This window comes from Anabrus simplex, chromosome 1 (assembly GCF_040414725.1).
Source record: "Anabrus simplex isolate iqAnaSimp1 chromosome 1, ASM4041472v1, whole genome shotgun sequence".
In the NCBI taxonomy this organism is placed as follows: domain Eukaryota; kingdom Metazoa; phylum Arthropoda; class Insecta; order Orthoptera; family Tettigoniidae; genus Anabrus; species Anabrus simplex.
This window is the reverse complement of record NC_090265.1, coordinates 799,850,470-799,872,950: the sequence shown is the minus strand read 5'-3', so window position 1 is coordinate 799,872,950 and position 22,481 is coordinate 799,850,470. Positions and strand designations below refer to the sequence as shown.

The following is a 22,481-nucleotide window of genomic DNA, read 5'->3' as shown; positions in this document are numbered from 1 at the left end:
TTATTGTCTATCAGATAAATGCACCTGTAAATATTATCTGAAAAATTGAAGCTGATGCAGTAGTTGTTCGAGATGATAAACCTTATGAAAATGAAAGTTGTGAGAAATGGCCGTGGAAAAAGGTGTGTAAGTTTTTAAAAAATGTTTATATCCTTGTTTATACTCTCCTCATCATATTCAGACAACACACCACACTGCCAACCACCACAGAAACAAGCAATAGTGCTTACATCCCTTCATATAGCGTTGGCGTCAGGAAGGCCATCCGGCCGTAAAACAGGGTCAAATCCCCATTTGCGACGCAATGCGCACCCGCGACCCCACAGGTACGGGGAAAATCGGTAGCAAAAGAAGAAGTTTATATCCTTGTCTATGGATTTCCAGAAAAATAAAACAATGCTTCAGCCTTAGTATGAATCCGTGGAATACAGTGAATTCAGATATATTTCACACAAACTTAAGTTCGTATCGCTTTAAAACAATAATTACCATTACGATCAGTGGTTATTCTTAGTCTGATCTCTTCTACGGTCATTTTGGGATGGTGCTTATTTTTATTTGTTAGGACTCAATACCGGAAACAAATTTATAGAGACCCTATACAAACTGAAGTTAAAGTACACTAACCGCAATGATCAAAATCAGATGGCTACAACGAATGAACTCCGGCACACCGGTAAACACATGACGAGGTCTTAACCAGCGATAAGTTTCTAAACCTCCTCCATGAATTCATAATCGATAAGAGGAACTGGAGACCACAATCCCCTTACCTGTTCACTCTGGTCTCCTTCATGTACCTCGTTCTAGTTAGCATTTTCATCCATAGTTCTCTCCCAGGGATTACAGTTCGAGTGCTAGAGTACACTTCGTTCCTGTCTCTTTTCTTTCCCTATGTCTACAATTTCAGAAATCTACTTTACTGCCGTACATACCGATACTAAGAACTCATTTTCCTTATTTGTAAACTATTATTATTATTGTTATTGTTATTTTCCAAAAGTTCACAAACAATTTTTAAATGGTTCATTTTTATTCAAATTTTATTAACGGTGCAACTATTATTTTCCATCAGATTAGTGCACTATATATATATATGTCTGTGTGTGTGTGTGTGTGTGTGTGTGTGTAATTTTGCTTTACGTTGCACCTACACAGATAGGTCTTATGGCGACGATTGGATAGGAAAGGCCTAGGAGTGGGAAGAAAGCGGCCGTGGCCTTAGTTAAGTTAGAGCCTGGTGTGAAAATGGGAAACCACGGAAAACCATATTCAGGGCTGCCGACAGTGGAGCTCAAACCCACTATCTCCCGGATGCAAGCTCACAGCTGCCCGCCTCTAACCGCACGGCCAATTCACCCGGTGCACAATAATCTATAAATAGTAAATGATAATTTGAAGTTGATGCAGTAGCTTTTTATTGATAATAAACCTTATTCTTATGAAAATGAAAGCTGCCTCTGTGGATCAGTGGTAGAGTGTCAGCCTCCGGATCCCGAGATAGCGGGTTCAAACCCAGCAGAGGTAGTTGGATTTTTAAGGACGGAAAAAGACGATGCGGCACTCCTGTCGTATGTCGTATGGTGTCGGCATGTAAAAGATCCCTCGTGACACATTTGAAGTTTACTCGACAAAATTCATTAAAAAGTCAGCCGTAAACGCCCAAGAGAGTTTCGGTTTACTCGGTCTGCCATCTAGTAGCCCTGGAGTAAAACGGAAAGTCAAAATTGACGAGCAGACAGCCAGATGGTGTCAAATTGAAATGTGTGTATACGGTACCTGAGACCATATTATTAGTAGTAGTAGCGGTATTTTCCTATTTGCTTTACGTCACACTGACACAGATAGGTCTTATGGCGACAATGAGATAGGAAAGGTCTAGGAATGGGAAGGAAGTGGCCGTAGCCTTAATTAAGGTAGAGCTCCAGCATTTGCCTGGTGTGAAAATGGGAAACCACGGCAAACCGCCTTCATGGCTGCCGACGGTGGGATTCAAACCCACTATCTCCCGGATGTGAGCTCACAGCTGCGCGCCCGTAACCACACGGCCAACTCGTCCAGTGTTGTTATTAGTAGTAGTAGTAGTAGTAGTAGTAGTAATATCAATCCAGGAGCGTCCGTGGCTCAGGCGGAAGCACGCCAGCCTCTCACCGCTGGGTTCCGTGGTTCATATCCCGGTCAGTCCATGTGAGATTTGTGCTGGACAAAATGGAGGCGAGACAGGTTTTCCTCCGGGTACTCCGGTTTTCCCTGTCGTCTTTCATTCCAGCAACACTCTCCAATATCATTGGAATGCGACAGGCTTCGGCTGCCGACACAATTCCTATCTCCGCCACCAGATGAAGGCTTCATTCATTCCACTCCTGACCCCGTCAAATGACAGGAAACAGGCAGCGGATTATCATTACCAATCCAAAATCGTGAGTTGAAACCTGGCACAGGTCTTTAATAAACGAAGAAAGTTTAAAACAATCAAGCAAGCTTGTAGTTCCACGTGACTCCAGTTTTGCGGGGAGTCTCAACCATATCGATGCAGCCATTTTTATTTCAAAACTGTCACATTTTTCGGCCGGGATACGAATCCCGGTTGCCTTGGTGGGAAGCCAGCGACTGATCCACGCGGCTGCTACATCCCTGGAATAAAGTTCATTCAGCAGATGATGTCCTATGATGTCGGCTTAGTTGATGTCCTAGAATATCGGCTTAACATATTTGGTGCTTACCAAACAAAATCAAATCTCAGCAAACGGTCGAGCAATAGAGTTCCAGTTTTTCTCCCATCTGGTACAGTAAAATGGAACTTCAAAATTGACCTGCAGGCAGCCAAAATGGCGTGAAATCGAATCGTCGGCACAAATTAATCGAGAATTTTCGATGATGATTATTTATATCAGGGGCAGTGCGTCGTATTAATGGAGTGTTGCACAACTCCCAGTAATTTTACACTTCATTCGTCGTCTTTTCTTCTAACTTTCACCCTGCCGGCTTCGGATCAAACTCAGGGGGTTCGCTTTCCTACGGCAACTCCCAAGCGGGCAGCGCGGCGCGACGAAGCATCAGGTAGTACGCTCGCCAGTGTCGGTCCTTGGGTGTCGCACGAGACCAGCTAGCCCCCTATAGAGAAACAGTAATTCTAGATTTCCCCGTTATATTGTACAAATAAGTAGTATGACTTCATTGCTGCTTTCTCTCCTCTCGCGACGGTAATTTCTTCTCCACGCTACTAGGGTACGCCATACCAAACCACCCTCAATATAACCAACATTTTGCATCATTTAAAAACAGGAGGACAAATTTTCAATTCAAGTGCTGTATAATTAGCCTCTTATTTTCTGTGTTTTAATTCTTCTTTCTTTCTTAATCGGTTTACCCTCCAGGGTCGATTTTTCCCTGGGATTCAGTAAGGAATCCCACCTATATCACCTCAAGGGCAGTGTCCTGGAGAGTTTGGGTTTGGATACAACTGGGGAGGAGGACCAGTACCTCGCCCAGGCGGCCTCATCTAGTATGCTGAACAGGGGCTTTGTGGAGGGATGGGAAGATTGGAAGGGACAGGCAAGGAAGAGGGGAGGAAGCGGTCGTGGCCTTAATTTAGGTACCATCCCGGCATTCGTCTGGAGGAGAAGTGGGAAACCACGGAAAATAACTTCGAGGATGGCTGAGGTGGGAATAGAACTCACCTTTATTCAATTGACCTCCCAAGGCTGAGTGGACCCCGTTCCAGCCCTCGTACCACTTTTCAAATTTCGTGGCAGAGCCGGGAATCGAACCCGGACCCACGGGGGTGGCAACTAATCACACTAACCACTACACCACACAGGCGAGCCCTGTGTTTTAATTGCCGGATCTATTTCAGTTTTAGTATAAACAATTACAATTTGATCTACGTCGCACCGACATAGATGGATAGGAAAGGTCTAGGAGTGGGCAAGAAGTTACCGTGGCCTTGATTAAGGTATAGCCCCAGAATTTGCCTGTGTGAAAATAGGAAACCACGGAAAACCATCTTCAGGGATGTCGACAGTGGGGTTTGAACCCACTACATCCCGGATACAAGCTCACAGCTGCGCACCCCTAACCGCATGGCCATCTCGCCCGATTTTAGTATGTACTAGCTGGTGTACCCGTGCTTCGTTACGGAATTCTACATTGTACACTGTATACAGAATTCTAGATAAAGTCATACACACGTTGTGAATAAGATTGTATTTAACTGCATAAAAACGTAGGTATTTAAAAATTAAATTTTTGGCGCCTTCCCCTAAACTACCATTTCATCCAGCGTTATTTGTAGCCTAGACTGTAGTGCTTTATTCGCCGACTACACACACTATTTCTTATTGAGTTCTGTTCGCCCATTTTCTCGTGGACTTAGCAACAAATGTCGAAATTCTTGAATATCAGTTATCATAGCCGGCATATGGTAAAAATGTATAAGGCGTAAATTATGCAAAATTTAATTCTATGTAACTTTAATTATGTATTATTGATCGATAGCTCCATGAATAACATAGATTTTGGTGAATTGAATTTTAGGCATTCCCTAAACCATAATTTTACTCAACGTGAATACGTAAAATAATTTATAGCCTAGATTTTAGTGCCTCATTTTTCGACGTTACGTACCGATTTTCATTACATTATCTTCAGCCATTAACTCGTGATGCGTGTACATACATACATACATACATAGGCCTACATACATACATACATACAGACAGACAGACAGACAGAGAAGATGGAAAAATTGAAAAGTGCATTTCCTTGTTACATTTACAGAAATATCATTCTTTTTCAATTATGAGCTCTATATAGACAAAACTACCCTTATTATTATTTTTCTACTACTTTTTCTCACACCTGTGGGGTCGCGGGTGCGAACTCCGTCGCACATGTGGATTTAGTCCTGTTTTATGGCCGGATGCCCTTCTTGACGCCAATTCTATATGGAGGGATGTAACCACTATTGGGTGTTGGTAGATAGTGTGGTATGTTGTGTGAATATGACGAAGAGTGTGTTGGGACGGACACATACACCCTGTCCCCGAGCCAGAAGAATCAATCAAAGCGATTAAAATCCCCAGCCGGGAATCGAACCCGGGACCCTCTGAACCGAAGGCCACTACGCTGACCATTCAGCCAAAGAGTCGGACAAAACTGTTATTGTATATAGATAGATAGATAGATAGATAGATAGATAGATAGATAGATAGATAGATAGATAGATAGATAGATAGATAGATAGATAGATTTAACTACTTAACAATAGAGTTTCTTGTTGTTTCTGTAAGCTTGCCATATAAAAAATGTAACATTGAGAATTTTGATGCAACACCCAGCTTCAGATACCACTAGGACGCACATATTAGGAATGACAATTATATTCCGCTATTCTGAGGATATTTGACGGTTATTAAAGCCAACATTGGTATTACTGTTACCACTTCAAGTAACAGGCTTGAGACACTGTAGTCAGAAATCGCGTTTACTTGATACTTGATAGCGTCTATTCTGGTGTGCGTTCACTACAAAATATTCGGGCTACAGTAGGACTGGGCGGGAAGTAGCAGTAGCCTAGACGTTGGGAACCATCCCGGTATGTCTTGAACTGAAGTGGAAAACCATGCAAAACGCTTATAGGAACCCCGCGAAAGTTATTTAGAGCCATTTCCTTACGAAAAGAGAGCCTTCGGGGCTCAGGTGGCAGCGCACCGGCCTCTCACCGCTGGGTTCCGTGGTTCAAATCCCTGTCACTCCATAGGAGACTTTTGCTGGACAAAGCGGAGGCTGGGCAGTTACTTTTTTGGGTATTCCGGTTTTCCCTGTTATCTTTCATTTTAGCAATACTGTTCAATATAATTTCATTTCATCTGGCAGTCATTAATCATAGGCGGCACAATTGCTATCCTCGCCGCTAGATGGGGCTTCATTCATTCCATTCCTAACCCGGTCGAATGACTGGAAACAGGCTGTCAATTTCCATTATTTTCCTTACCAGATTATTGAACATTGAACAATAAGTTATATGGCTCAAATATGGATGTTATGATACCAAAAATAATTCCAGAGGCGTTGCCTAACAACCTGAATAATTTTAAATGTAGGCTATATTCTGAAAATAATATCGAACATAATAGGAGAGATGTTTCCGCCCACACCACTCTACACAAGATCACCTCTTCCATATCTCAGTACCCCTCACAGCATATAATTTATACCACCTAAGGAACGAGCCGCTTTAATCAGTTTAGACGTAGAGAAAGCATTTGACAAAGTATGGATCTCAGGTCTCATTTTTAAACTGCGACATCTACCACTACTTATCACGATCATCCGTTTCCTAGCTAACGTTCTCAACCGACATGGTGCTCAAATAACCATCCACAACACCCTATCATATAAATTCCCCTTATTAGCTGGAGTACCACAAGGCAGCCCTCCGAGCCCCCTATTATACGTCCTATATTGTATACATAACCCCCAAACCTCATCCCCACTCAAACTATATCAATTTGCAGATGATACGGCAATCCTCGCCCTTGGAACTAACAACCGCTCCCTCCAATCACGCATACAACCCTACCTCCACCAACTCGAACAATGGTTAAATCTTTGGCAAATCAAAATTAACGTAAACAAAACTCAATTTATAGTTTTTAGAAACGACAACCGTAGATACTGACCCACGAACAAAATCCACCTCACACTCAATAATCAACCGCTTACAGAAACCTCAACCCTTAAATACCTATGTATCACGTTTCAGAACAATCGAAAATGGACTGTACACTTTAACAATATTTATAAAAAGGCATACAGCAGGTTTAACCTCTTTCGCTGGTTAAAAGGTCAAACCTGGGACTAAAAGTCACTCAAATAATAAACGCATATAAAGTCTTTGTTCGACCTATTATTACCTATGCCTCCCTAACCTGGATCTCAGCCCATCCCATCCACTACTTAGACATTCTAAAATTAGACCGACACGCCATTCGATTTGCGTACAGCCTCGGACCTAAAACTAGAATAGAGATAATTAATGATTTATACACATTCCCTACCATCCGCCCCTACCTCCATTCTCTTAGATTGCAATACCTTAAAACTGCTAATTCCCGCAACCTCCCACAACCTATAGAAGCCATCAACCTATCCCCGCTAGCTCAGTCCATCCTAAACCAACAGCCAACACCCGCTACCACCTACCTATTCCCAACCCGAGCCACTGTCCGAAAATAACCTACGATTAAAAATTACAATAAACCACTTCAGACGGCGCAAAAGTAGGTCAAAGACCTCACAAATAATTCTACCATTGGCAACACAGAGTACTGACTTGAAGGCGACACCACCGCCATCAACTAATCAATTAATCTAAACACTCAGACACACAATACACAATACTGTTTAAAATCATATCCCTATACACAAACACGCAAACAACACACTACATGAGTATAAAATGTAACAACAACACGAAACACAACTATAATAATTGTAAAATAGCAAAACAGCAAGCAAAAGAACTCAAAAACTGAAAATGAAATGATATTATTACAATGAATCTGATTGGAATATGTACGTCACACAAACACACAAACACCACACTACGGTACACGAATATAATATCTAACAACACAAAACACAACTATAATAATTGTAACATAGCAAAGCAGCAAGCAAAAGAACTCAAAAACTGAAATGATATTATTACAATGAATCTGATTGGAATATATACGTCACACACGATGCAACACATTACACCCCTTCAAAATGTAACAAAAACACAAAACAAAGATGGAAAAATGGAAAAATGACATCAAGAGAGGACCCACAGTGGAAAGTGCAATGAAATGAAGTCAAATGTGAAATTAATTATGTGAAAGTGTGAAAATAATTATGTGAATTTATAATACGAATAATGATTAATTCACAATGAGCAAAAACTCTAAAATAAGATGAAGTGAATACATCATATAATGTACATATTGTAAAAATTGTAATTCAAAAAGGTTCAATAAACGGGGAAGCAGGGTAAAAGCTGGGGAGGGGGGTGAGGGACTCACGCAGGGGGACGCCTTGTTGTGACAATCCACACGCCAGTACCCATATCACACCAACGACGTAAAAATACGTGTGCCATAGCACACACAATAAACAAGTAGAACACACAAAAACTACCGAAATCACCGGCCAGAGTCCCTAGTTGGACCGGTGGCCTGCTCCCAAAGAGGGAGAATGAAATAACTATAAGCAGCAGTATAGCACTCAGACTGATTTGTAGCGTACTTGGTTAATCACTGAAGTTTGCAAGATCCGAAACCGATTGTTAATTTAAGAACGCCTTCTGTCGCATCAGTATATTTAGTGCGACTTTTTAGAATAGGTGGCTTAAAACGAAGTAATGTTAGACATAATAGATAACTGCAATTATTAACATTATCCTAATCTCCAAATCGCTGAGAATGAGATAGCTGCGTAACGTAATTAGTTACGTGCTCCCCTCAGTTTCAAGTTCGACTTCCCACACGAAAATTTGATTTAATCAGTGTTTAGGAGAGCAGTGTTAGTTGATGTACTGCCAAGCTAAGGAATCCACTACCCAGCGAGTTGGCCGTGCGGTTAGGGGCGCGCTGCTGTGAGCTTGGATTCGGGAAATAGTGGGTTCGAACCTCACTGTCGGCAGCCCTGAAGATGGTTTTCCGTGGTTTCCCATTTTCTCACCAATAACGTACCTAAATATTAAGGCCACGGCTGCTTCCTTCCAACTCTTTGACCTTTCCTACCACATCGTTGCCATTAGACCTATCTGTGTCGGAGCGAGGTAAGCCAACTGTAAAAAAGAATCCCCTGAGGCCCATGCTCTCTGCACTATAACACCTTATAGTGATCATCAGCGTGTTGTTTTCTGTTTCCCATTTGCAGTGTCTAATATTTTACTAAAATGACTACTTCCATTCAATGAACGACATACACTAATATTATTCATCACTACAATGCTACTGGTACAGCATATCGAAGAGCTTAAGACTCAATGCAAACACACCCTAAACAAGTGACTTTTGGTAAAGAAAAACGTTCGCAACGTTATTTTGCAGTGAACTGTGCTTTAAACGATTACTTTGAGAAAATAAACCTAACAAAAATAAACGATTTAACATTAGATCTTATTAATTTCAGGGAAAGACCAACGACGCACACAAAATGATCAGTCACAGCCATTCGCGAAGAATAGTAAGGATGTAAAGGAGAGAATATAAAAGTCTCTGATAAGACCTCAACTAGAGTATGGTTCCAGTGTATGGGAGTCTCGTCACATTACTTGATTTGAGAACTGGAAAAAATCCAAAGAAAAGCAGCTCGATTTGTTCTGAGTGATTTTCGAAAGAAAAAAAAAAGAAAAAAAACGGTAGCGTTAAGAAAATGTGCAAAGTTTGGGCTGGGAAGACCTGGGGAAAAGAATACGAGCTGCTCAACTAAGTGGTATGTTCCGAGCTGTCAGTGCAGAGATGGCGTAGAATGACATTAGTAGACGAATAGTTTGAGTGGTGCTTTCGAAAGTAGGAAAAATCACAATATGAGGATAAAGTTGGAATTCAAGAGGACAAATTGGGGCAAATATTCGTTTAAAGGAAGAGGAGTTAGAGTGCAATAATTTACCAAGGCTGGTGTTAAATAAATTTCTAAATTCTTTGTAATTATTTAAGAAAAGGCTAGATAAACAACAGATAGGGAATCTGCCACCTGGGCAACTGCCCTAAATGCAGAACAGTGGTGACTGATAAATAATGTGTAGTGTTCTAAGACTGTATGCACAGTATATGCGCGGAGGCTTCCAACCCCTTTAGCAGTTTCGTAGTTAGGAACTAATTTCTTCATGAACACAGGGATACGTCTTGATAACAATGAAATGGGAGACCTAATGTTGAGGACATCATTTGACAGAGCTCTGAGAGACCTAAATAGAAACAAGGCATCTCGAATTGATGACATTCCCTCCGAATTACTGACTGCTTTAGGAGAAACCAGCATGACGAGATTATTCCATCTATTGTGTAAGATGTACGAGACGGGAGAAGTGCCATCAGATTTTCGGCAGAATTTTCTTATACCTATTCCCAAAAAAGCCGGTACTGACAAGTGTGAAAACTACCCCACTATTAGTTTAGTATCTCACGCCTGCAAAATTTTAACACGTATTATTTACAGAAGAATGGAAAGACAAGTTGAAACTGAGTTGGGAGAAGATCAATTTGGCTTCAGAATAAATGTTGGAACACGTGAAGCAATCCTGACTTTACGTCTGGATCTTAGAGGATGGAATTAAGATGGACAAGCCCACGTACATGGCGTTCGTAGATCTAAAAAAGACATTCGATAATGTTGATTTTACCAAGCTATTTGAGATTCTGAAAGTGATCGGGAGTAGGTACCAAGAACGAAGAGTATTGAATAAGCGGACCACTTAAATATAATATTTAAGTTATTCTTAAATGTTCGCTACTTGTTTTAATAAAATGCTAGAGAGTGTAAATGTGAAACAAGGGGCTGCCTTGTCGAGCCGGTAAAGGCGTGCTCGGTTCGCCTGGAAGGACGTGGGTTCGAATCCCCGTCAGGAAGTCGTAAAATTTAAGGAACGAGATTTCCACTTCCGGAGGTGCATATGGCCCTGAGGTTCACTCAACCTGCACCAAAAATTAGTACCAGGTTAATTCCTGGGGGCAAAGGCGGCCGGGCGTAGAGCTAACCACTTTACCCCATCACGTGCTGAGGTTACGAATAGTGGAAGCCTTTACCTTTCACCCCTCCAAGGGCCTTCATGGCCTGTACGGAGATGACTTTACTTTGCTTTAAATGTGAAACAGAAATCAACAACAACAACATGGTGATGACCATTGTGTGGTAGGGTGCACTAAATTAGTAAATAAATATATAGACTGCTGTAAGGAAAATATTTGACAACTGTAACATAACATGTGATAATAATGCACTTTCGTTTCCTTCCACAGCTGACAAGGAATTTCTGACCAAGCAGAAGAACATCATCCAACTCTTCATCCGACCACACCAACAGAACATGTTCAAGGAACAGGTGGACATTGGAAACTCTTATGATATAGAAGCGAACATTGATAAGTACCGTGATGTTAACGAGGTTCGTCTCTTCCTCAACGTCTACAAGCATGGGGGATTTCTGCCTCGTGGAGAAGTGTTTTCAATCGTATACCAGAAGCACATGTGGCAGGTAGAGCGAATCTTCGATATGTTGTACCTGGCCAAGGACTACGATACGTTCTACAGGACAGCCTGCTGGGGTCGCGATCGTATTAACGAGGGCATGTTTGTGTATGCTCTGTCTGTAGCTGTGATCCATCGCGAGGACACACGTGATATCATCCTTCCACCCCCCTATGAGGTGTATCCGGAATTGTTCGTCGACTCTACAGTCATCCAGAAGGCCTACGAAGCAAAAATGAGACATCAAGAGGGCCCCGTTATCATTCCCTACAACTATACCACGCACATTCACAACTATCAAGATCTCCTCACCTATTTTACTAATGATATCGGTCTGAGCACCTACCTGACTTATCTTAACTACGAATATCCTATCTGGATGAAGACTCGTAAATATGGATTGAAGGTACAACGCCGTGGAGAACTGTTCCTCTATACGCGACAGCAGATGCTAGCCCGCTACCAGTTAGAACGTCTATCCCGAGGACTACCTGGTGTGGAGACCTTCGACACAAATATTGATCATCCAATTAAGGTGAGTCACGCAATTTTTATTTTAGGTCTATCTGTCTCACTTGTGTTAAAGTTCGCATGTGTGCCACTACAATGTTCAAGTAAGAAATCAAACACATAATAAATAAACCCTCAATAAAATATTTATAACAGACTACTCACTCACCGACGAAAATTGAAGTCTATACATCGCTGTTTTCTGCTGCAGAATTTGTCGATGACATTGGACTTGAATTCAGCCGGCCCCGTGGTGTAGGGGTAGCGTGCTTGCCTCTTACCCGAAACCCCAGGTTCGATTCCCGACCAGGTCAGGAATTTTTACCTAGACCTGAGGGCTGGTTCGAGGTCAACTCTACGTGATTACAACTGAGGAGCTATCTGACGATGAGATGGTGGCCCCGGTCTAGTAAGCCAAGAAAAACAGCCGAGAGGATTCGTCGTGCTGACAACACGACACCTCATAATTTGCAGGTCTTTGGGCTGAGCAGAGGTCCCTTTGTAGGCCGTGGCCCTTTGGGGCTGTTGCGACAAGGGGTTAGAGCTGAACTCGATGTTGGCAATCATAGAATATACTTTTCAATTGAGAGCATAGCAAGGACACTAAACCATTAGTGTGCCATGGTGTTTCGAAGAAATGTCTTGATTATGTTGATAGAAGAGGAATATATTGATTCAGCGAGTTGGCCGTGCGGTTAGGGCGGCGCAGCTGTGAGCTTGCGTCAGGGAGATAGTGGGTTCGAACCCCATTGTCGGCAACCCTCAAGGTGGTTTTCCGTGGTTTCCCATTTTCTCACTAGTCACCAGCTGTGCCTTAATTAAGGCCACGGCCGATTTCTTCCCAGTCCTAGGCCTTTTTCCTATCCCATCGTCGCCATAAGATCTGTCTGTGTCGGTGCGACGTAAAGCAAATTGAAAAAAGAAGCCGGTGCAGCAGTTGTAATGGGTGTCGTGCCTAATATACTTAACAATCTGGTCATTTGAGAAAACGTGTTATATACGAGTACTTCTGGTCAGGATGAATTGAAGTAGTAGTACAACTGCTTCCTGAAGTCCGATGTTTGATATAAAACCGAAGCTCTGTCATCAATCTGCACATTTCAAGCACGCTGTAAGTTGAGTAGCGAAATTAAGCTCTTTCTCAGGAAAATTACCTGAATACCGTACTCCTCAAATTTATAATAAATCCAATAGATTTGCTGCTTCTATGGGAAGTCAAATTTATTGAACAGGGGAGAAGGCGACCGCCTACATCTTGGCTGCAAGTTTGGTAGCATAACTTGTGATTTATCGTCACGCATGCACTCGTAGCATGTTTATAGTATTTGTTTATACGTAGTGGACTTCTGAATGACGTCAAGGGCTAGTTTCTCTCCAGAATTTCCATACATGGTGATACGGCTGCTTCCTTGTGAGCCAAATCCAAGCTAGTACTTCAGAAATGTTTGTCATAGAACGAAGAGAATAAAATTTTCTGTAAGATAGAAATACCAGCGTGTTACAGCACATTAGCATAAGAAGCGGCCACCACTGCTGTTACAGGTGTAAAGTTTAGTTTGCGAGTAATTATTATCCTTTTAATATTCTCTTCCACGCGATTGTTACACGAGTTCAACATAAATCTTGCAATATTAAAACTTCCATTCTCTGCGAGACTTGTACATCACATGTAAGACACTCTCTCATGTTCCTGAAATCCCAGGTTCAACCTTGGCCGACGCAAACACACTGTAGATCTGTCATTATTTTTCCTCAGTTTTCTCCTTAGACACGTGGAGAGATAATGCCTTTCTCAAGGACCATAATTGCTTCATTCCCTAAAACAAAGAGAGAAAAAGAGAAAATAATATTAATAATAATAGTTTTATTGGTTTTACGTGCCACTAACTACTTTTACGGTTTTCGGAGATACTGAGGCGTCGAAATTTTGCCCCGCAAGGGTAAATCTACCAATAAGGGGCTGACGTATTTGAGCACCTTTAAATACCACCGGTTGTAACCTGCCAGCTCAGTCCGGCAAGAGAGAAAGAGAAATTGTTAGTCAAATGAAAGTCCCACACCGGCAAAACAAGTAAAGGTGTCAGAAAACAGAATATTTTCCCTAGGGCACTGGAGCTCAAAAGTGTCCGTTGAAAATCGCTACGTGTGGATGGTGTTGCAGGAGAGTGCATAAGTGTAATCCAAAGGGAAGATAAATAAATTAGTAGATAAAAGTTCAAAGAAAAAAAAAGAACTTCGGGACACTTTCAAATTTTCATTGCATTGTTATTCCAGCATCGCTTCTTCCACACACTTCACAGTTGAAGTATGTTAGTACTTTCCTGGATAGGGAATCGTTGATATAAGCATGCATTAATACGCTTATCTATCCGCGAAGGTAAATTAATTAGAATTCAAAATTTCACTGCTACTGCATACTTAATATCGTAAATGAGATGTAGGTAACTGTAAAAGAAATATAGTCCATAATAGAAGACATAGAGTTATTATTATCACAATTAAGGAATTAACCATGGTAGCAACCAACCGTCACTTCTGCATACTGTTTAAATAAATGGCCCGTGAGGACAAAGTATCCCGTATACAATTATTATGGACCAGCGGATCTGAATGCCCTAAAGTGAACGGTAAAAAGGAGTTCAGTTGATATAGACATTCTTATTTACGTATTAAGCTTCATGATTGCTTTTCCTGCTAATAATAAAGTATAGACTAGTGGTTCTCAAATTGTGATACGCGTTCCCCTAGGGGTACGCCTGAGACTTTTACTGGGGTACGCGAGCAGCCTTCCGTGAAGAAATGAAGAAAAATTGAAATATGGAAATAAATAAGAAGGAAGTTAAGTATGTATATATGGAGCCACACTTCGCTTGAAAGTTCCACCTGGACTACGACACGTCAGAAAACTGTGTTACGCCATGCAAGCACACCCGTCACATTGAAAGTTTGATGGTTCGGAATCTCTGAATTCAAGAATTAAGATCGAATAGGTTTCATCCTTATTTATTAATTTGATATCGAGGCTAAAATCCAGGGTTTTGTGGAATTTTCATACGCGGGGTATCCTGTGTTACTTTATTGTCATTGTATTATACTTGATACAGACACGAATTCTTAAATTTCTTGTGATGTGTTACAAAAATGTATTTAATTCCACAATCTCCTCTTATTTACGATGTGTATTTAAAACAATGGTTTATAACAAACTAGAGGACCCGTGCGAGAAATCTTGCATGTTCATAAAGTATGTGGTGGAGTAGCCCTCTGGTGAATTACTAGTGAACTACGGAATACACAAATCAGTACAATATTAGACAGTCTTACTTATCGCTTAACGTAATCTTTGATTTTTTTTTTTTTTTTTTTTACATTTATGGTATTCACTTGAACGGAAGCAAATGCAAGTGCATTATTACACTGACGAATGTACGGGAAGTAATTTTTGGTTTTACTACCATTCTTGTCTTAACTGATAATTACAGCATATTATAATGGCATAAAACAGGCGTTCCAGAGGCCAAAATCTGAATGGGACAGCAATGATGGCGCATATTTTCCTACAGCAACAGTATTTGCAAATCGCACACTTCGTACAATTTTTTAAACTCATATTTTAAATAAATTATCGATATTTATGAGATGAGAGTGCAATTTGTCACTGCTAATGTATAGTCTCTTTCTTTTGAATGCTCATTTGTCACGATCGGTTACTTGTGAGAGCCGCAAAAAGGATCTATACTACTGAAATAATATATATGATGATTAAAATGACTTAATAATTAACCAGGTCCTCATATTTTTAAACCTATCATTTAGAGATTATTTCGTGGAGATACATGAACTTTTAGCCATGAGTGAGGGGTATAATCCCATAATAGTTTGAGAACCTCTGGTATTGTCATATCATTTTCACTTCCACAGGTCGGCTTCAATTCTCATCTCCACTACAAGAACGGAGAACAAGTTCCAGCCCGCCCAGAAGGCATGCGTGTTCGAGACTGTGACATAGTGACTGTGGATATGGTGAAGAACATAGAGAATAGACTTTTGGATGCCCTTGACAGTGGTACCTTCCTCGAAGTAAGTAATCTCTAGTGTTTTTGTTGCATTATTAATTTACTTAAAAACGTTTAATACAAGAAAGAGTCATTATCTATGGACTCGGAAGCTAGACGCACTCCTGGTCACCAAGGGTCATCCTGAATGTTGGCTTTCTCAGGCACATGCAGAACATGGCTTCCTCATTATTACTCTCTTGCATGTGTCATATAATGCTGTTCTAGCATAACGAGTATGAGTAGGCCTACCATTGCATTTCAGATCATCCCCAGGGTACCCGAGACCAAATGTGTCAGCCGAAAGTCTCTACCTGGAGAAGGTGGTACAAGAAAATGCCCTTGTATAATCCGAAGTTAAAGCCAAACCAATAGGTAAAGGTTCAGAAAGAAAGAAAAAACATGACAAAGTGTAATAAGCAGTGTTTCAGGTATCGTTACACTGTAATTCTATCATCGTTTCCATTTGTCGCATGATGAACCACGGAATTGCAACAGTTCTCAGCAGTTTAAGAATTAGCAATACTCAAGTATATGCTATGCATTCAACACATCTTAATCAGCACACATTAAAAACTGCAGGACATTTTGTATATCAACACATACTGAAATAAATTATAATTCAACAAATACCTTTCTTATTTAAGAAAGGAGGTGAATAATTTTATTTATTTATTTATTTATTTATTTATTTATTTATTTATTTATTTATTTATTTATTTATTTATTGATTTATTTATTTATTTATTTATTTATAGCGGCTGCCTAGCCGAGGCGGTAAACGCATGCTCGGTTCACCCGGAAGGTCTTGGGTTCGATTTTCCACCAGAAAATTTTAAGAAACAAGATTTCCCTTTCTGGAGTGGCACATGGTCCTGATGTTTCCTCAACCTACACCAAAAATAATACCAGGTTAATTCCTGGGGAAAATGCGACGGGGAATATAGTTTATCACTTCATCCCATTCAGTGCCGAGGTTACGAATAGTAGAAATAGGAGTCTTTACCTTGCACTCCCTCATGAGTCTTCACGGCCTGTATGAAAGCAGTTTTTATTTATTTATTTATTTATTTATTTATATTAAACCGTTAATTTTATTGTATTTTAATGTTTCAGTTAAAGGATGACGAGGAGCTCAACAGAGTTTTCCTGAAGAATTTGGATGTTATGGATGTCCTTGGAAACGCGATCCAAGGCAATGGAGACTCCATGAACAGACGTTACTTCAAGTCTTTATTCAACATGCTCCTCACGCTGTACGGACACATCGTGGATCCCATGCACACATACGGGGTGAGAATTTATTTGCTAATACCACATAGTCTATAATGATTCAAATAAAATATAGGTGAGAGTCTCTCCCGTTGGGTTTTCGTGACAGCGTTGCTCAACCCAAGACTGACTTCCGGTGAAATTGAAGATACGTTTGCTAGCCAGTACATTACAATTTTATTTAACTTAGTCGATAAGATATACAGTCACAGACGAATGCATCGTAGAAGGCAATGATTTAGTCAATACAATAAACAGATAAATTTAAAAAAAAACTTTCCCCTTTTAATGGTCATGAGTATATCTTTCATCTTTGGTGGCCAATTCCTACCGTAATGACTAATGTGACGTCACTGACGGTACACTTTCTATTTCACATACTCTGCTTATACAAATCCACAGCCGAAGCATCTTTGGCGAACAAGACCTGCGGTAACGACTAATGTGACGTCACTGACGGTACACTTTCAATTTCAACATACTCTGCTTATACAAATCCACAGCCGAAGCATCTTTGGCGAACAAGACCTGCGGTAACGACTAATGTGACGTCACTGACGGTACACTTTCAATTTCAACATACTCTGCTTATACAAATCCACAGCCGAAGCATCTTTGGCGAACAAGACCTGCGGTAACGACTAATGTGACGTCACTGACGGTACACTTTCAATTTCAACATACTCTGCTTATACAAATCCACAGCCGAAGCATCTTTGGCGAACAAGACCTGCGGTAACGACTAATGTGACGTCACTTCCGCCACACATTTTGCCGCGTTACACAAATTTTCGGATGGCCCCCATCCATAAGACATATTCATGTCAAAATCGATCAACTGATGTTTACATTTACGACTGTTACATTTTTTTTTTTTTCAACTAACTTATCTGGCTGGTCGCATAGCAACACGGATGGCTAATTAAACAATATAGCCCTAAAAATGCACTTTGACATATTGGTAGCTGCCTCTGTGGATCAGTGGTAGAGTGTCGGCCTCCGAATCACAAGATAGCGGGTTCAAACCCAGCAGAGGCAGTCAGATTATTGAAGGGCGGAAATAATTCCATTCGACACTCCATGTCGTACGATGTCGGCGTATAAAAGATCTCTGGTGGGACGTTTGGTGTTCACCCGACAGAATTCATTAAAATCTCAGCCATAGACGCCCAAGAGAGATCCGGTTTACTCTGTCTGCTATCTAGCAGACCTAGAGTAAAAGGGGACGTCGAAATTGACGAGCAGACAGCCAGATGGCAACAAATTAAAATGTCTGCACTCGGTAGCTGAGGCCATACGATTATTATTTACATATTTGGTAATTATCAAACGTTATGTCGAGCATAAGATTCTCCATTCCATGATATACACATCACGAGTCAGAACTTACATTCAAAAGTCGATAGAACAGTAATGAGGAAATTCTCACATTCGACATAACTTTGACCCTAACGGTTGTAGTACCATAATCTCGGTCTCAGAGAGCTTATATCTGTCAGCCTATTTGTGAACAAAACGAGACCGGGATTTTTGAAATCGGTTGACGCGTTCAGTCGCAACGGTGCGGTGAACCGGAGGACCGAGAGCGCGTAATCGAGCGAGCGCTCGTTGCACGAGTATGCATCATTATGCAAAATTTATCGTTGGGCCATCTAGCTGAGGTCTTAAATTACGTACAGATGATGTCAGATTATCGAGTGTATCATTTATGATTTGCCATAAACAGTCTGTCATAAATAGTCTGATTTTCGTAATGCATGAAAGCCTGTTAGGTGTGACGTTCTTACAACAAAATAATGTTTGTTTTATCAAAACAGTAGTGCTTCAATTGTACGCCAACATATCAGAGTTCCAAATGTTATACAATTCGTTGCACAGTAGCAGCAGTGGCGTGGCGTGGGTACTTCCGGGGGTTGCCGGTTCGGAAATGGTACAGTCGAGGAGAGGATGAAGTTCTTTCGAACGTTCGTTTTACATGGATTTTTTTCCAACGTATAGAATTATGCGAAGAAGAGTGGAATTTTAAGATTAATAATAAATGTGTTTGTGTGTTTGTCATGCTGAAAGATGCAACCGATATATACACACAGCCTCAGCAATTCTGCATACCATGATACTTTAAAATGTCTTTCGAAACCCTCCCTGTAATTTAGTCTTCAAATCTTTTAATTCAGGAGTTGTTCTGCAATTCGAAATAATATTACTTTTCTCGCTAAATATGCATGTTCTTAAGGAACAGTTAGAAAGGCTGTGTTATAAAACAGTCACGATAATTGTCAAATTAGAAGCCACGCTTGGGAGGTGTATGGGAAGGAAGAAAAACGCCGTTTGCCTTTGTGTCTAACCAGCAAATAATACTCGCAACCAAGAGCGATAAACTCTTCCCATGGCAATTCACTGACAGTGACATCCAGCCTAGGCGAGTTTGCCGTTGAAGCGCAGCAGGTAACACGTGGCGTAAATCAGAAGCACGGAAGACTTTTTTTAAGAAACTTAAACCTCCTTTTGGAAGGAGCAAAATTAGAATCAGTTTCTCACTTCAACTACCTCGGAAGCACAATATCCAAAGACAACAATGTCAAACAGGAAATACTCAGCAGGACACACAAAGCATCGAACTTTTACATTCAAGTCAGAAAATTACTCGGGGACTGCAAAATATCACAAAAAGGTAAAAACAATCCTGTAACACACCTACCTCATACCGATTCTCAAATATGGTTTACAGACATGCACTATGCTAAACAGAGTCTCCGTGGCTCAGGCGGCAGCGCGCCGGCCTCTCATCGCTGGGTTCCGCGGGTCAAATCCCGGTCACTCCATGTGAGATTTGTGCTGGACAAAGCGGAGGCGGGACATGTTTTTCTCCGAGTACTCCGGTTTTCCCTATCATCTTTCATTCCAGCAACACTCTCTAATATCTTTTCATTTGATTGCCCCAGAGGAGTGCGACAGGCTTCGGGAGCCGGTACAATTACTATCCTCGCCGCTAGATGGGGCTTCATTCATTCAATTCCTGACCCAGTTGAATGACTTGAAACAGGCTGTGAATTTTCATTCGCTCTGCTAAACAATGACTGCAGCAGAATTCAGGCAACAGAAATGAAATTAATTAGGACTAAGAAATAAACTACTTGAAAAGACGAACTCAGGAATTAAATAAACAGGAAGGTAGCTGGCACTGAAGTCCCTATTTCCAGTGTAATAAAGAAGCGTAGACTTCGGTGGTATCGGCCCGTTATGAGAATAAAGAGCAAAAGACCTGCCAGAAAATACTTCGAATTTAGTGTCCAAGGAAAAAGACCAAGGGAAATGCTGGATAGACACCAGTAGCAGCGAAATGGCAGTTAGAAGTGGGGGTGGTGGAGGGTAAAAATGTATAAACAACAAAAAGTATCCGGGTCTAGGGCTATAGCGGGGGAGGAAGGGAGGCAGCAAAATTGAAAAAAAGTTCCAAAATGGTGTGTTTCTGAAGCAAATTTTGATAGAGACGTAAAGATTGAGTTTACCAACTTTAGTACGGTAATAATAATACTATACAATAAAACTTTCGTCAAAGGAACAATGATTAGACATGTATTATAAATAAATAGAAGTTCGGCGAGATTATACAATTAAAACACACACTATAATAATAATTTCGTGTGGCTATTTCTAGCCGAGAGCAGCCCTTGTAAGGCAGACCCTCCGGTGAGGGTGGGCGGCATCTGCCATGAGTACGTAACTGCGTGTTATTGTGGTGGAGGATAGTGTTATGTGTGGTGTGTGAGTTGCAGGGATGTTGGGGACAGCACAAATACCCAGCCCCCGAGCCATTGGAATTAACCAATGAAGGTTAAAATCCCCGACTCGGCCGGGAATCGAACCCGGGACCCTCTGAACCGAAGGCCAGTAAGCTGACCATTCAGCCAACGAGTCGGACAAAAGTAAACTCGTGTCCTCATACCGAGGTGGCTGGAGGTGAGCTGCATGAACCATTTCAACCACATACCAGTCCTCCTGCCATTCTTAAATTTCTGGCAGTACCGGGAATCGAACCCGGGCCCCCCGAGGACGGCAGCTAATAACACTAACCGTTACGCTACGGAAGCGGACAAAACACACACTAACGAAGTAACAGACACTAGATAGAACTACACAGACACATTTACTGAGACGACAGCAGGTGAATCATACCGCAGTCTCCATGGCCTTGGCATGTCCTTCGCAGCACATACTACACGCTGCTACGCGATTCTCCGCTCCTTGCTGTGGCGCTGTATGAATCTGTTAGCCGCGACGAACGGCATTTTGTGCGTATTTCCGCCAAGTGTTTTTCTGAATAATTAAAGAACTTAAAGGAGGGAATCAAGTGTCTGAAATGGAATATCCTTTTATGCCCCCTAATCGCCGTTAGTGATAGACACGGTGAAATCAGACGTGGAGGAGAGAGGTCTCAAATGGGAAGATGTCCTGGAACAGAAAATGTATGCAGATAGGAAGAGATGGTGAGTGTTTGTACACCACACCCGGGAAACTGGAGTTGGAAAATGATGATGATGTTTATGTGCCCGTTCAATTCTTCGGCACTAGATAGCAATCATATCTTTCCTTACATGTATTACGGAAATCTGGTGGGTTCAGCTCGTTGATAGAAATTACAAATTACATAATCAGGACTGTACCTGATTTATATTCTTCCATATGTTTCTGGCGGCAACACCAACAACGTAGACTTCACACCCCTGAATGGCAGTGAATAATATCGTGCACTAAAGAAATACACAGTAGATAACAATAAAACAAGAAATAAAGTAAGTATATTTAATTTATTGCCAGCCAAACTGTTCATTGACTAAAAAGTCAATTCTAACAACAAAGATCATAAAAAAGAAAATACACAACATAGATTTTGATACAGAATTCTAAAAAATGTTCAGTAGATTGCTTTTACTCCAAACAGAACCCACACACAGTAATTCCTGTACATACTCTGACGAGGATTATGACAACAGACATTTATCCTAAAAATTTAAAGTATCTTACCGAATTGTAGGCCTTTAACTAATTTTATAACAAGATATAACAAGCAAATCTTTCACAACAGTCATACATTGCATTTATATTATTAATGAAAAGGTGCGCCCGGAAGGAATAACACTACAGATAACCACCAAATATTTCGGCATGCATATCGAAGAAAGGACAACAACAGCCACACGTGCAATTTATAATATTAAGAATTTAACATCCCTTGCACTAGCGACAGCTATGACACTTTTTGAAACCACAATAACGCCTATAGTTACGTATGGGCTCACTCTCATTTGGGAGAAACTAACCATCTCTGATCTTAGAAAAATTGAAAATGTCCAAACAAGATTCCTGAAAAGAGCTATTGGACCTGGAAAATTTGCACCAAACAGA

The 22,481-nt window shown here is 41.0% G+C and overlaps 1 protein-coding gene across 1 annotated transcript in view; it reads left to right on the top strand.

Moving 5' to 3' along the window:
- Positions 1–22,481, top strand: part of LOC136857003 (hexamerin) — a 43,863-nt gene that overhangs the window by 3,624 nt on the left and 17,758 nt on the right. Inside the window, exons 2-4 of the mRNA XM_067135338.2 lie at positions 11,010–11,773; positions 15,670–15,828; positions 16,920–17,096. Of these exons, the coding sequence (XP_066991439.1) occupies positions 11,010–11,773; positions 15,670–15,828; positions 16,920–17,096 (1,100 nt within the window). The remainder of the gene's footprint in view (positions 1–11,009; positions 11,774–15,669; positions 15,829–16,919; positions 17,097–22,481) is intronic.